At 37.2% G+C, this 17272-nt stretch overlaps 1 protein-coding gene across 2 annotated transcripts in view; it reads left to right on the top strand.

Moving 5' to 3' along the window:
• The window catches only part of IFTAP (intraflagellar transport associated protein), a 48081-nt gene that overhangs the window by 4500 nt on the left and 26309 nt on the right, over positions 1-17272 (top strand). For both annotated transcript variants that reach the window (XM_086750090.1, XM_086750088.1), the window contains exons 3-4: positions 12258-12415; positions 14839-14893. In XM_086750090.1, the coding sequence (XP_086606216.1) occupies positions 12258-12415; positions 14839-14893 (213 nt within the window). The remainder of the gene's footprint in view (positions 1-12257; positions 12416-14838; positions 14894-17272) is intronic.

Here is a 17272-nt window from a genome sequence, read left to right as displayed (position 1 = left end):
GGGATAGCTCCTATCTTAGAAGCATGCTGCATATCACGATGCTACTTGCAAAAAGCCTCAGCGTGTATTTCAGTCACTTTAATTGTCACTGTAGGATCTGCCAGTAAAACAGTATAAAAGGTAGAGCATTAGCTGAATCAAATGCTTAGAAATGTGGTTTCCTATGCTGATCTAAACAAAACAGCTCAGCTTGTTTTCCTCCCACTTTCATTTTCATTTAAAAATACCCAAATGTGCTGGTTTTCATTCTGAGCTAATGACCTGCAAAAATTCCACTTAAAGCACAAGGCATTTTAGCATCAAAACAGTGCAAAATATTTTGTAAAATATCACATTCTTAGTTTCTTAGTTTTGCATTTGTAAAATAGTCATTTGGCTTTAAGTGTTTTTTTTTAAGCATTTGTGATAGCTTAAGAAGACTATTTGCTATATAGTCCGTAAATTTTCACTTTTATGTATGAGTTCATGTATTTACTGTGGGGGTGTATTTGTGGTTACTGTCAAGTAAAATCTGACCATTTTCAGATTACTTTTCTGAATTTGGCCTGATAATGGTGTTGATCCACACACTAAATCTTCGTACAATGAGCATTAGTGTCAGAGTTTGCAGTCCTGCTTCATTAGATATGGAGATAGCTATTGAAATACACAAATAACCAAGCCCATTCAGTTGTGTGTATAAATATATAGGTGCTGTTTAAAAGAATTCCTTGGACAACATCACCATTTGATAAATTTTTGACTGTCATAACATTGGAAACAGAAGACACACATAAAACAAACTGAATCCCACTCATTTCACAGAGTACCATATTTATATTAGGTGATTTTCACTTATGCATGAATTTGTACTAGCTCTGTAGTTGGGATCGCAAGGATATTTTCACCTGAAGTTTCTACATTGTTCTTGAAAGCATTTTATAAGAATCTGATTTCCTAACTAACATTTAATTTTTCTTCATTTGTTAAGTTTACACACAGTGAAATTGAAAAGAATATACCTTGAATATAAAAACCCAAGCATCCTTGACTGCTCTGGCCTACCTAAAAAGAACCCTTTGAAGCTATGTAAGCCTGGAGTAACCTTCTCTGAGCACATTAGGGTCTTCTGCTGACAGAATAGTTACATTCTTGTAAATATAGGAAACAGTATTAATGAATTTATGCATTCCTGACTTCCGTTGGCTTTTTAAGGATTGCTAATATTCTAATTGAGAAACTCACATTTTTAGGATGTTCTCTTTTTATATCTGAAAGTGTGATATTAATTACCTTTGGCTACTCTGCAGAGTAAAAATAGAGATCCTAGTCTCGTTTTACTGTGCTAATCCTATTCCTTGTGTTATTTGAGAAGATATTCTTTTAGCTCAAGTAGAACAAGATTTGGAGTCAAAATGAGGTCTTTCTAACTTCTGTGTAATTTTTTATGATTCTGTAATGGATGGACATTTGAGGGCTAGGTTAAGATTCGAGTAAGTCTCTTAGTTTTCCTTCCTACGTACAGCATCCAAAGTGTGGTTTTTTTTGTCAAAGGGATAATATTAACAAAATGAATAGATAGGTGAAAGGGCTGGTGTACCCATGGGAGTGTAAGTTAGTAATTAGAGCACAGGTTCAGAAAGATGAGTTTTTTCATGCTCACTCTAAAGCTTTGCAGAAGTTTTCAGCATCTGGAAAAAATGACCACCTCTTGTGCAAATCTAAAGCAAAGATATTGGTAAGAGGAATCAATTTGTTAGTAATTTATTTTAATACTTTCATTTGTGCTGCTCTTAGAATCACTGAACCACCTTAAGCTTATGCAAAATAATTTAGTTTTGTTAGTTTTGAGTACAAAAACAATTTGATAATAAAACAGCTAACTGGCATTTGCTTTGAGGTTGTACAACTCCGCTATGTTTTTTAAGACCAAAGAAAAATTGTAAGAGTGGTTTCTTGGCTGCACAGTTGAAGAAGCCTCAGAAGAGTTGGATTTACAAAGGAATCACTGATACAGATTTCTGTAGATATGGTCAATGAGTGGTCAGTTCAGAACTAAACACTTCCTGGAACAGCTTTGGACGAAATCTCATGGAAATAGTCTCAGTCCCCACATTTTTAAAAAAAAGTACCACACAGGGCAAGAGGCTCTTTCGAATCTTAGGAATAGTGTTTGAAATCTGGTAGAGAGAACTATGATGTCCAAAATTAGAAGGCAGCATCTGCTCATTTTTCTAAACTCAGAGTAAGGTTGGGAAATTCACTGGAGCATAAAATATCTCCTTTGACCTTCTACAAAAAATACAGAAGAAAAAAAATGGTCCAAACCTCAATTTTTTTCGTGTAGATTTTAAATTACTCCTCTCTCATTTCTAAAAATGTGGGACCCTGAATCAGTCAACTGCATAGAAAAATGTTGCCATGAATAAAATTCTTATCCAAATCCAACTTCAGATTCATATTTTTTCAGTGGTCCTGTGCATTTGACCACTGGGACTAAATTCAGTCCATTCCTGCTGTAAGTTTTGCTCTGTTTCATACACCTCACACTGCCTGGCAGTGCATTGAAGTCTGAGGACTTTGATCTGACTCATCTCTAAGCGAACTGAACCTTGGATCTATACTTTGTAGCCTCAGTGGTGGTGTTCTGATGCTTCTGTGCTGAGCAAGCTGTCAAGTGGAGGAAGTTGGAAAGTGGCTGACCGCTCTCCTTCCAGGTGGCATGCCAGAGCCATATTCTGTGTTACGATCAGATTAATTTAATTCCCCAATGAAGGCTGAGCGATGTGTTTAGTTCACAGTCCATTTGACAGTAGCTGTCTACTTCCTTTTTTCGTTAACCACGTTTAGGAAAAACAGCTTTAAACTTCCTACATAAATGTCAGTGGAGGCACTTTACAAATGTGAGTCTTAACAGCGGAAAGCATAGCAGAAAACCATATGAGAAATGACAGTAAATACTCTTTAAATTTAAAATGGACCAGTAGGACAATGCTAACCCCATGAGAAATTTGCAGCCTTCTTCCTATGAGTGGATTTGCCAATAAAAGCGACTAGGCAGTTCAATAAAACTAATTAAATTAATCTGTCATCCCGAGGGAACTTAAACAGGGCATGAAATGGGGAAACAGCGTCAATTCAGAGCTTTTTATTGATGTGTTGTGCTGGATCATTGGAAAGAATTGGTTGGGAGAAAAAATTTGCAATTTTCTATTGATCATAAATTCAGTAGCTATCTCTACGTAACCTTTATTCAAGATAATATAAAATCAAATATCATACAGAGCCCCTAAATGTAGAAAAAAACCTCAGACACAGGGATGCAAACATAATAGATTATTTTTGAAATAATAATAGCTGATCTGTTTTATGGATGTTTGTTCTTAGATCTCAGTGGTATTTGCTGTGCAAAGTACGTCTCCATTGTATAGACAGAATAAAATAAGGCATAAAGAAGGGAAATGACTAGTGTTCGTTTGCACAGTAGCTCGCTGGCAGCACCAGGTAAGGTGCCAAGGGGCAGTTGGACTCCCGGAAACTTTGACAGCCCTTGAACAATAGTGCTTCCCTATAGCAAGTCCTTGTTCTGTTTTGTGATGCCTTTACTACTGAACAATTTCTAACGACTTTCAGATGGAAAAAAAATTCATTCTGTTGCATAACTTAGATTTTCTAGAATGTAAAAAAGGGAAATATTTGGTAATTTTGCTGTTGATACTTTGATACAGATTCCGTTCTATAGTGGCATATTGGCTATGGTTGAATTCTGTAGTACTATAAAAAGCAGTAACACAGAATAAACTCCTGCTGTAGCTCATCACCTTGCCTTGAAAGGCATCGAAATGTGCTAAACACAGCTGTGGGCTAAGTTTCGTGTCATTGCAGTGAGATGAGGAAGCACTGTTAGCCCTCTTTTCCAGATGTGGAAATGACACAAAGCAAATATTGTCAGAGATCAGAGCCATATAGTGGCTCAACAGGGCAGTCAGAAACAGAAATCAAGTGACCTCACTTCCAATTTAGTGCTGAACTCTCTATAGAATTGTGTGCTTTTCTGTGTCCGGTATAAAATCACGCAGAAATGTGTAATTTCAAGAAAGTAAGTATTTGCCTTTAAAAAAAAAAAATCAGACCTTTTTGAAGACGCCTTAATCTCCAATTATAATGTCTGCAATTGAGCATTTTTGAAACTCTTGGGCTCTCTGACATTTTATTAATTTGTTCCCATCTGCTGCAATCCTTTTATGATCTTATTTGTTAAGAAAGGAATACTTTGTATGGAGATGTCAGATGCTTTTAATTATATACAATTCACTTGTTTCTTACAGTGCTTATTTACTTGCCTGCTAGTGCTGAATTCTTCTAGAATGCAAGTATATAGAAGATTTTCAAAATCAATTCTGTCCTGGTTTATTATTATATCACCTCTTTTAAAGTGCTCCTGACATACATATTTAATATAGTTGCCTTATGCTGAGGATTTAAGCACATTTGTATTGGTTTGACTGTAAAAAAGAAAAAAAAAAAAGCAAGTGTAACAAGCACAATGCTTATTTAAGTAGTAAACTCAAATACATTCTGTTTCTTTTAGGTAAGGTTCAAAGTATGGTTCAGTGTAGCCAAGACTCAGAAAGAAGTGTGGAGTTCCTGCACACTGAACTAGTGTTCTCCCATTAGTTACTATCTATCTCATTTAATGCTCTACCTAAAGTATACCTCAAACACAGTTTCTGAAATGTAACACTATTTGTGTTCTGCAAAGGATGGTGTGGATTTTCTGAAGCCATCAGAAGCAGGCCTGCCTTTATCAACTTCTGGAAAAAATCTTCCAGCTTTTACATACTGATGCACTGTCAAATAATAATTGCAAAATAGTATCAATTGTACAGCCTATGCCTTTACGAAGCTGGTTTTTTTCCCCCCACTACATAACCGCTCTTTATTGTTAGAACTAGAAATCTGATCCAGTATGTTAGCATTGCTTGGTAGTGATAGGTACCGCTCGATCCCTGGTAGGTATTAAGAGGCATTGCTCCCTTACTAGAACTCTGCTGGTTAGTATCAGCTGAGGATCTGCTATAAGCTTTCTGCCACTGTTTTCTGAACTTTTTAAAGATTATTTTTTTGTCATTATCTGTTGGAAGAAGCAGGGTTTTGCTCTTGACAAACTGCTGAAATGGTCAAGTGCACATTTGCCTTGTTATTTAGCTGACTGCATTATAATATTCAAATGGAGAGGTATCCACCAACAGCACTGTTGAACCGTGGAAGAATAATACATATTTTTAAATGATCAGATGGAGTGAATGTGGTATAAACAGGAATATTGCCCCTTTTCTACCACTGACACTATCACACAGTAGAACACAATAGAGACATAGATATCGATACAGATAAACAGTACATAAAACCACAACATATAGGTTCCATTAAGGAAAAAGGGAGACGTAGTAATACAGTAAGAGAACAGTTCAACTTTTCAAAATTCAGAGCTGAGTTAGTTTTGAACAAGTATTGCTGTACATTATGCTGCAGCAGGTGTGGGAGAGTGGCTGAAATATATTTGAGAGTAACAGTTGTTTGTCTTTCCTCTGAATGAACACGAACAAAAATAAGGCTTTTCCTGTCTGGTTTTTAAACATACTGCAGTAAGGGAAGTGTCCAAAAATGGCAGTCAAAAGTAATAATTGGGACTTAAGAGTTTACCCTTTAAAGTCAGAAATAGTCCCACTGAAGTTACTTGTCCCAGTCCATGGAATATATGTTTATCCTAGCTGAGGACATAGTGTAGTGAAATTCCCTTAGGAAATGGGCATTACTGAGAAATGAATCAAGCCCATATTACTGATTATAGTAAAAGTTGACTTTTTTTGAAGGAAAAAGAAAGGTAAACAATACTTCTTGCTGATTATTTGTCATCATCAGGGTAAGATCAAAGACATTAGGGGAAAAGGCTGCATTAGCTGAATTTCTGTTCCGGTGTAAAGAGGAAAGAATTGCATAGGCATGAGTGAGTTGCACTGGGGAGGCACTGTGCTGAAGGAAAGGGGATTCAGCAGCAAAAATGTTCTTATAAATTGGAGGTGGAGTGTAGAAACAGAAGACCACAATGTTTGACATACTGGACTTTCAAGATGTGTTACAAATATTAATTTGCACACTTAGGCAAGTAAGTTGTTATTTTCTCTGCTGTATGGATCAAGTACTTTGACAGAAGAGTTCTGCTTACTCAGTGCTACTGCAGGATCATTGTCATTGAAATTAGTGAGGGTTTTGGTTGATTAAGATTGGAATGGAACTTGAGGAATTCAGATTGCTGTGGACAGACAGGCAGATGCTGAGGGTTGGCAAATATGGTGTGGTATCTGTGGAACGTCCACTGCCTTTTCAGATGGCAGCAGGAGGTTAGGCAGGATGTACTAAGACTCTTAAAACAGCATTAGATAACAAAGTTCAGGTGCCTGAGTTGCACCTGGGTTGCTCTTACTTGTGGACAGGCATATAGGACCCTCATACTGAAATCCTCCAGGTACTTCTGTATGGGATACTTGAGGTTTTTGTCAGGAAAAGTTGGACCAATTGCATTGATTTACAGAGATTTTTGCGTTTAAATACATGGAAACAGAAAGATAGCTTGATAGTGTAAATCAGAGCAGGTTTTCTGGGCTCAGTAACTGTAAAATAAAACACTACATTCTGTTCTCAGCTGGGCAGTATACAAGCAGAAGGCAGCTGCAAGTTTTCCTTGGGTAACTGCAGAATGGGAGCTGGTTTGATTGATCAAAAATAAATAGAAGGTTTTAAAAATTATCTTCCCAACAAATTGTATTTTTGGTCTTGAAATTTGTTTTCTCCTCTTACAGCTTGGCATTTAGGGTAAATACACTCAGTGCCATACACATAGTTGCAAACAGATAGATACAGGTATTTCTCCTACACTATGTTACAGTCTTTTGAACATCTCAAAATGATCTTTTCTGGAAACATTTCACTCACAGGGTTTATTCTTGTCCTAAAATGTGGCTGTTTGCTGATGATGTGTTTGAAGAATAAGAATAGTGAATGGACATGAAATTTGTGCTTGTAACCTCTGTGCAAGACAGTTATCATGCTACTGTGAGTAAAATTAGTTTTTGTTCACGACTCCTGCACAAAGTCACTGTATTATTTGAATCCCAGGTTTTCCATCAAAGCATAACTTGGAAGGGATTTAAGGGATTCACAGGCCTTCTGGTGCCCCCCAGTCCAGCATTTTGAAGACAAAGAAGTAAATTGGAGCTTACGATAGTAGCTTTGCTGTATTTTTTTTTTTATGGTTAAAAGAGCCTGCTTCTCATTCTCACCCAAATTTTGTTTTTGGAATGAATGAATTGAATGGAAAAAGGGTGGCAAATACCTGATAGTTTGTATTGTTTTGTCCAGTGTTTTATCCCTAGCCACGTTTTCTACAATATGTTATTGATTGCTGTGTCTGGTCTGGCTTTGAAATGTTTCAAACCATGAGATTTTTATCTTTCTTCTGGGGCTACTGTTTCATCTAACAGATTTCACTGATAGGAAGCTTTTCCTGATAATCCTGGTAGCTCTCTTCTCTGGCTTTGTGGTAAGCAGCTCCATTATTCTTTGAAATACGTGAGTGATCAGTGGACGTTTTTAAGAGATACCCTTCCAAATTGGAAGACAAAGATAATTTTAGACAATACAGAGGATAAAGAGCGGGAGAGAAAAAAAAATTATCAAGCTAGATATACTTTCTGATAGAAATATGTTTCTAAAGTCTACAACATACTTTTCAGTGACACGCAATTATGATGGGTACTGCTTTTGAGAGACTCAGATTTACTTTTCTAGAGACCTAAGCTGGCTTGTTATTTAATTGTTAAGATACTGCCAGTAGAATTTCTAAAAAGGAAGACTGAAAAACTATCTGTCTGCAGAGTCAGTGTGTGAATCTTTCCATCATTTCAGCCTTCTGCTACTTTCTGTGGTGTTTGTGTCCTTATTTTGGATATTTGTCACATGTTTTAAAGGCCAGTGTTGTATATCTGGGTCTTGGCATGTTGAGAACTGTGAATGTGAATAATGAGTCAATTATCACTTAGTCAGGAGGAAGGCAAAGTGATCCTCGTGCTGGCTTGAATGTAATCTCTCCTCCTTCCCCTTCTCTTTGAAAGTAAGGACAGAAACTGTTGAAATTAAGAACACTGTCAAAGGAATACAGCTATGATATTTCTCTGCAGATTGTAGATTCTTTAAATTTAGAACAATTTATGTGTGTTGTTTTTAATAATATTTTTTAAGATCATGACTCTTACTGCTTCAAGAGAGGCAGTTATGTCATGCATGCACTGAGAAACTGTAGGTATCAGTAGTTACTTTGGACATCTGAACATGGATCTTACTGGCCCTGAGGGACTGTGCAGGAGGCTAGCAACGTCATGTTTGATTCACTCCCCTCCCCTCCAATTTATGGGGCATAGGCTCATTATGCACATGGTTGCATAGCTGATACTTTGTCCACAGAATACATTTCACAACTGCTTTGGATTGCTTAGACTTCTTTCTTTTCCTTCTGAATTTTTCTTCCCTTGCAGTCATGAATCTAGTATGACATTGCAGTTGTGAATGTTCCATCAAAAGTAATGTTTAATATTCTATAACCCAGTAGCTCTGCAATGGTTTTAGCCAGAAAAAAATTTCTGACAGCAGTTTGTGACAGACCTCTTGTGAGAGACAGTGCTTCTAGCTGTAGGATGGGGCTGGTAAATGGCACATAAATACTATGAATGCACTTGATTTCTTATTAGCTCATTTAATCTATCTAGCTTTTAAACTGTGACAATAGCTCAGCTGTCCAGAAAATATGTAACCTAATAAAATAAGTTTGTCAGCTCATGTGTACTTTCTAATTATAACTGCCCAACTATGTGCCATAGGTCTTATGTGATATTAAAAGTGATATTATTTTATAGTATCACTAAAAGTGATATTATTTTATTTGGAACCTCTATTTTGGAGAAGGATGGTCTGATTTATATCCCAGAAGAATGACTACAGTCATACCAGAGATAAGCCTGGGCTTGTGCAGGAATATTGTGTTTATTCAGAATTTATTCAGAGCTGTATGAATTATGTTGCTGTTCGTTCCAGCTGATGATACCTTTTGCCTCTCTGTTGATCTGGCTGGGAAAAGTGTATGGTTTCCAGCAGCTTTTTCTCACTTCTCATACATCAAAGCTCCTGATGTGCACAGGGAGGATACTGGGTCCTCAGTCCCTGTTGTTACTGTATAGGTCCCCACATATTTGGCTGAATAATTTACTAATACACACATACCCTAAGATACATTAATATCCTTTTGTGGCTTGTCAGTCTTTAGTATCAAACTTGTCAGTTCTTAGTGTAAAACAGGAAGTCTATCCTGTTTTTGGATAGACCAACTTTTTGGATAGACTAGCTTTTTGAGCTAGTCATGTAGTTCTTCCTATAAAGTAGGGTGACAGTAAAAATATCTTCAAATAGTAGGTGACAATTTTACCGGTCAAGAATTTAAAAGAGGATTTCCTGTATAATACTGCTTCATCTCCATGGCTTGAAAAAGAGAGTGTTTAGGAAGAAAAGATTGCCCATATATACTGCTGTTTCCAAATACTGTTTTAGGAAAGTGCTTGCTAAAAAAGCAAGATGAAGCCAGATGTCATATCAAGAGACCTGGGATTTAGAAATTACTCAAAGGATCCATCCGTGGTCTGAGCGTTAAAATCTGTTTGCTAGATTGCTCTGGTCAGGTGCAATTTACTTTCTGTGGACCTTGACTCTTATGAGTGTGGACTTCAGGTTATGCCCAAACTGCAGCCTTTTCTATGTGTCATAGTAACTGCAGCAGAGATGTCCCTAGGGATTAATAACTCTTCGGTGGATGGCTCAATGTAGTAACCCCAAGGGCGTCATTAAAACTCTCCACAAGAATTACTTCAATGCCTGTAACATATAATTATGCTTATAGAAATGCACTGCAGTTTTTCTTATTGTTACAAAGTATATTTTTCAAACTAAATCCAAGAAACCCTATTAAAAAAGCGTTTATTTTTCATTAAGAACATGTGGTGTGAAGTTCATTTGAATTGATTGTCCTGTAGCTGCTCCATATTCAATAATGAGACTTTTAAAATAAGAAGTCCTGTATTTTTATTTTGGCCATGATTGGTGTATTTTTTTGCCACATTATAAGAAAAAAAACTATTCAGCATGAGTTCAGAAATCCATGCTTCCATGCACATACTTGTCCTGATCTGTAATCAGCTCTTAGATCCAGTCTGTTCTGTTGAGATTTCATTTAATGATCACCTAGCTGTATCCTAATTCTGCTGGCTGCTCCGTGCCCCATGCACCTGGCTGGTAGGACATTCAGAAGCAGTAATAGTGGTCTTAACTTTGCTCTTGTCCAAGGAGTTGTTAAAGGTCTGAAAGATGTCACAAGCTATCATTTAAAGACTCAGTTCTGTTTCTGAATACTTCCCTATTTTCATTGAGGGCCCAATGAGCCACTTGATGTATGTCCTGGTTCTGACTGGGATAGAGTTAGTTTTCACCTGAGCTGGGAGAGGAACTGGAGCTGGTGGCACCTGTGCTGGGGGACACAGCTGGGACAGTTTAATAATTAGCCAACACTTGGGATATTTTACCCAAATAGGCCCAAAGTCTATTCCATACTCTTTGACATGCTCAGCTTATCAGTGAGGACGGTGCTGAGGGGAGGTTCCTGCTACTTGGGAGGAAGCTGGGCAGCAGGATCCACTGTAAGTTATGTGTTTCAGTATTTTCTGTTATTGTTTTTTTTGTTTGTTTGTTTTCCATTTCTGTTTTCTTTTCTTCTGCTGTTCTCTTAAACTTTTATTTTAAATCTCAACTCATGAGCTTTGCCTTCTTTTCTTTACCAATTCTCTTCCCTGTCCGGGTGGAGGGACTGAGTGAGAGACCGCATAGCTTAGTACTGAGCGGAGCTAGCCTGTGACAACCTATAAAATAAACATGAGAAAAGTTATTCCAATCTTCAGTCAGTGCACTGGCAAAACATTTTTCCAGGATATCTTTCAAGACCAAAGGAATTCCCTAAGGGACCAAATCCTGTTTGAACATCTGTATTTAATCTTTAATTTCAGGATGTAAACTTCTGGCAGTTGAATATCACTGGTGTTTATTAGTCTGATCCCAATAAAAAATACTTACTCACAAAATTTTCCAACCCATTCAGAATGCTGATATCGGGAGGAAATCAAGTCGGTTATGAGCTAAGTCAAGAGCATGTTATAGTTGTTAGGCATTGCAGCTTTCAGTGTTTAAGGAAATCAGCTCAAATGAGGTGTTTTACTAACTAAAGATACAGGGGCTTGGTTATAGGACCTATCAGTGCATCTCATCACATGGTCCTGGACTGGTGGAGATTCTGGCAGTGGTACCTGTGGACACCAATAGTCAGTACAACCTGGGTGATACCAAGATATTGAGGTATTTTTGGACCAGATCATCACTATACTATGATCAATATCAGTCGTTTCTTGTGCCTGATAGGAAGGTACACCATCGGTTAGGTACGTGAAGGAATATGTGCGCTTGAACTGCTTAAGAGAGAAAGTGATTTTGTGAGTACAGATCTCACGTAAGCACAGTTTTGCTGGGCTTTTAAAATTAGACATATGAGTGTTGGGAGTGTGTGTTGGTATTGGGGAATGAGAGGGTGGTTTCTGGGTTTACTTCTGAAAATGTACATCTAAAATAACTCTACTGATCGTTTGCTTTTGCTATGGGGTTTATAGTGGTGTCACAAAGAAGAGACTCTCTTCATATGTGCTGTGTTTGCAGTGCCAGATGAAGGCACAAACGTTGCATGCCATTTTGTGCAGCGTTCAGAGAGCATTTAAATGAAGTTTTAAAATAAAATCTAAGGTGTAACCTTACTTTCCATCCTGCTTTTTTGGGTGTTTTCAACTCTTGGGTTATTTTATCAAGTTTTGCTGTATATTGCATAAGTTTTTGAGGCAATGAATTCTTCAGTATTGAGGAATGAGTGGTACTCTTTGCACGTGAAGTTCAAACTGCATATCCGATTTTATGATAAAAATTGCAAAATAAATGTATATGAAGCACATGGAAGCTCTGAGCTTGAGAGGAAAAGTGAATGTGTAAAATAAGTCAATACTGGATCTAATGACATTAATGTTTTTCTTTTTCTTGGATAGTGCATTACGTTATCTGATCTGGTGTGATTCTCCTTGCAGAGGAAGAGGGGACGACAATTCAAGGAAGTAAAGTAGACTCTCTAAGGAAAACGTTTTCTGCTTCTGAATTATCAAACAGAAATAAACAGGATGGCGTGCCTGGAAGAAGGAAAGAAATGTGGGTGTCTCTTCCACTGCAGATGCCAAATGAGAATGAGGTAATGAGTTAACATTTGTCTGTGTGGACAAGCACCACATTCAAACAGGAGAAAACATGGGGAGATACACTTTCTAAATGTTAGAGGGTAGTGGTATTTATCCCATCTGAGGCAAATATTTAAAATACTAGCTAAGTGTGTAATGCTTACAGAGGCACCTGCAGGGATCACGTTTGGCAGTGGCATTTGCTCTGCTGAAGAGCTGCCATAATCTGACTAATAAATAAGGCATCCTGCAAGGACCTTTGTAATGCTTTCACTGAAGACTGCAGTTAACAGTAGAGGTTGGCAAAAAGTAAAAAGTCTTGGGAGTATGGATGCCAGCATGCACAGATTAATTTTGTTTCTTGGGGATTTTAGCAAGTACTGAATTCTATGTTACTGAAGCTAGATTGCTTCAGCTACCTAAAGTAAACAGTAGGCAGGCCAGAGGCATTTTTAATCTTCTGAAACATATGAGATCAGGGATTTAATGTGTAGGAACAGGAAAACGACAGACATCAACTGGAGAGAGCGAGATGGAAATCTGAGTCCACTTGCTAAGAACTGCTCTCCTACCTGAATAACAAATAACTATGCTGTGATCTAGCCTGTTCTTTCATTGCTACTTCTTTTTTAATAAAAAGTTCAGATTGTTTTGTGCAATATGCAGTGCCTTCAAATGATGGGCCTACCAGGCCTCAGTCAAAGAGCACATGTTGTCATTTTCGTCCCTACTAGCACATGCCTTTTGAGGCAAAATCGAGCAAGGCTTTTGAAACAATCACATTCTGTCAGTTGATTGTGTAATAGTAATGACAAGAATCTTTTTGCCATTTTCCCCCTGCCATATTCTTGTGAAGAATATGATTGCCTCATTGGAATAGACTGCCTTTGGGTGTCTTACTTTAGCCACCTTGGATTAGCTTTCTGCTCCCGTAAAGCAACACTTCCATTATCCTTTATTTACGGGAACATCTTAATACTTGTCTTTGTTGCTACAGAAAAAGAGTTTCAGGCATGGCTGCACATTTTTGTCACATTAACAGTTTAAGAAACAAATACAGTAATAGTAGAATGCATCAGAAAAATAGCTAGCATCGTGACAGGAGGAGGCTGTAATGTGGTAAGTTGGCCACTGTAACCTTTAAGCCTGCCCTGAGAAAAGAGGGAAAAAATCCTGCTATTGAAAACAGTGCTTCTGTACTAAATGCTGCTTTATAGGCATGCTGTGATTACTTGCTCTGTTGTTCCAGTTGGTTCGGTTTGGCCCTGTGTAGGATTTCAGAATACTACTTATATGCTCTTTATTTTCAGGAGCATTGCTTCAGTTGTTTAAAAATTTTAAATTCACTGTAAAGGATCTGTATGTGCAAATGAGTAGAAGCTTTGACTGTGATTTTGGTTCTGTTTCATACATATAACTATTTCTGACTCTCTATTTACAGACAGTGATGAATGAGAGCTGGTGGCTCTGATAGAAATGATCTCAGTCTGTCTGAAAGACTGAAGATGAGGTTTTCTTTGGTTTTCTTCAAAGTGGGGATTATGAGTAGAACATGACTGGTTTTTGCTTTATTTCTTTACAAAGTACTTGCAATTTGTTGATATATATCTTTCTCATCTGTGGAGAAAAAAGGATAAGAGCATCACCAAGCAAATTTTTTTTTCAAATGTTAATGAGTGTGTACTTTTAAAGTGTAGAAGTTATGTAAGTGTTGATGAGAATGGTGTCAAATAAAGTTGGAAAAAGTTATTTAGCACGGAAGACAGTGCATATAGTAAATCCCCCACGGTAACACTATTTGCACGTAGGCTGGGAAAGGCCTTTCACTCTCACCCTGTGCATCTATTCAGAATACTACCACGAGAAAAGATGTTTCTTATTTCAGCTATGTTTTAGATAGGTTAGACTATTTTGAAGGGACATCAGCCTGAAAAAAAACAGTAATGTGGCATCCTAGATGAAATACTAAAAATTTAATAATTCTTAGCTTTTTTTAATTTCCCATTCAGTTCACGATTAGTATCAAAACAGAAGGATCAAGCTCTGCTTTGCCTATAGCATGTATTGTCTCTGTGCTATATGCAGTGAGCTTGCAAAACTGAAGGGTAATGTCATGTATTTGTTCCTTTGAAAATATTTTACTTCTCCATCTTCCTACGAAGTTCCTGAAAAAGTTACTGTACAGCTTGAGCTTCTTTCCCATCACTGTAGTTGATATGCAGCGATTCTGGCAGCAATTCTTTGTTTATACTTATAAATATTTCCTTTGGGTTACACATATCGGAGAAAATGTATGTACTTCCTTGGAAAAATCCGGGGGAGAATGGAGAAGATGAAGGAGACAATGTAATGCTTTTTTGCTTTGCTCTAGATTGTACTATATGGAATGGAATTAATACATTTTAATCTATTTTCCAATTTGGGGTTTTTGTGACAGGTGGACGAGCACTTAGATTTGGAAGATATAGACACAGATGAAGAGATGTGCAGAGGTAGGTTTCTCCTGGCTTCATATTCACTATCATTGCCTGTCTTTGGATGCAAGTGTATGGACCTTGTTTAAAGCACCATTTCTCCCCTAAAAAGATGTTTTTCCTGAGTTCTTCTGTTGCTAAAAAATTCCTCAAATTCCCCAAATTAAAGTACTCCTTTCCTCACTCTAGGAGGTAATGAGATAATAAATTACAAGAAATATTTATTATACAGTTTCCTGGTGAGCAGTTGATTTTTTTTTCATGATTTTTCAAATTTACAGGAAGCTTTTTGTTAGCAATGTTTCTACATTTTTCTGCACTTCTATTTTGTATTGAAAGTATTTTGATTACAAAAGTTTCTCCACAAAGTAATGTGGGTGCTAACAGGGAGTTCTATAAAGTGGAAATATTTAATTAAAATGTTGTCTGTACCTATTAAAATAATTTAATCCTGCATTTAAAGTAGATGAGACCAATTTTGAATTCACAGAGAACTTCTTTAAGAATTCAAATTACAAGCATTTTGAGTTGTGTTGAGCTGTTCCATATATCTGCAATAATTTTAACTCTCCCACCTCTAAAAGTAAATAGAAACCTAGTGTCTGTAGTTATTTGTCTATCATAGGTGCCTGTGTGGTCTTTATTACCACCAGAACTGACGACCTTTTAGTGAATAAATATATGTTCTTCATCTATACCTGTGACTGTATAAAGAAACCAGGCCACACAGATAAAGGGATTTGCTTAAGGTCACTGAAAGAAGCTGTTACAGAGCAGGACTTCAGTCCTTAGTTATTGCCATTTCATTAGTCTGTCTAATCTCTTAAAGATTGACTAGTCTTTCCTTTCTGTATGTGCAGAATTCCTATGAAGTCAGAGGGCTTAGAGACTTGCAGTTGATGAATATTTGGAGCTTGACAGTAAGTCACAAGAAAATAATAAACCAACATAAGTCAGGTTTACCACAAATATTCTTTCTCCAACCTGGCATTTCGGGAAGGAGAGAGTAAGATAGCAGTCCTGGATCAATACAGACATCAAAGATTTCTTTTGATTGCGGTGTTCATATGTGCCAATTTTTTTTCCATTTGTTGGACATTGTTCTGTGTTTGTCTTAAATTCTGATAATATTTATTAAAAAGACTTGGGGCTCACCGGTGGAAGCCTAAACCCACATTTCACTTGCATCATAATGAAATTAGAATTATCTATATGCACTTCATGGAATTGTTGTTAAATATCTCTAGTTCAAAACAGGCCACAAAGTGGATGATGAGAAATAAGCCCAACACTAAAATGCCAAGCAGGGCAATGAGGAAAGAAGAGCTCTGCCAGAGCTTGGGGATAGCTTACCACTTCTTGGTCCATGCCAGACCTTGCCTCTCTCCAGGCTTTTCAGTCATTTCTCTGTATTTGTGTGTGTGCAAGAGTAAGTGTTAATCACATACGTTTAGAAACTCCTAGTAAAACAGACTGCATTTGAATAAGATGAGAATTGCAAAAATTATCATCTGCTTGTACTGTCTGAGTAGCATTTTATGCAAGCCACATTGGGAAAGCCTTTCAGTTAGTGCTTTTATTGGTGATTGTAAAAACAATAAACATAACATTATACCACCACTACTGCGGATTATCAGTAAGCTAACTGCTCGCTTTTTGCGTGACATTTGATTTGGCTTTCAGTCTCTGCTCTCCGCAGCTCTTCTCATGAGGCAGCATTCCCTGCAGAAACTCCCTGCACAGACTGCCTCAGTGCAGAAAGAAGTCACATCAGCCCCTATGCAATCAACAGTGCTCACTAACAACATTAAGCCTTTAGATTTTATTTTATAACGTCAAAACACTGCATAGCCAGAAGCTAATTATTCCTTATAAACTCTGTAAGAAAGGTGAACAGCATACAAACTTATATCTGGGAAACCCATAGCCTGGGTCTTGCCCAGGGTTTCTTTGGTGGACGTAGTTGTTGAGTCAAGATGAAAAATTTCCCCTTGACTCCTGAGTGCAAGAAATAGGACTTAAAGTTTGATAATTGTCTTACATGTCAAAATCCACTTGATAGGCTTCATAATAAGAGAGGTATAGTCTTACTCCTGTAGAAGCCATATAACAAAATGCAAATTAATATATAAAATGTTGTTGCTTCTATTGTTTGTACTAATAAAGTAATATAAAATCCCTATTGACCAGAGGATTAATTCTGAAGAATTACAGTTTATAAGCGAGGAAGTGTGACACAGATTTGAAAGACATTCTGTTGCTGGCCTTTTTAAATGCTGACACCTGTATGTCAGAACAAATGATAGATTTAAGACTTCATATTGGCAAAACAAGCTAGGACACCCAGTGAAAAATGTCATACCTTGCTAGTATAATTACAGCAAGCTTTTATCTCTG

This window comes from Chlamydotis macqueenii, chromosome 5 (genome assembly GCF_036417535.1).
Source record: "Chlamydotis macqueenii isolate bChlMac1 chromosome 5, bChlMac1.mat, whole genome shotgun sequence".
NCBI classification, from domain to species: Eukaryota; Metazoa; Chordata; class Aves; order Otidiformes; family Otididae; genus Chlamydotis; species Chlamydotis macqueenii.
The sequence above is the reverse complement of the archived record's forward strand: the minus strand, read 5'-3'. Positions and strand labels throughout refer to the sequence as shown.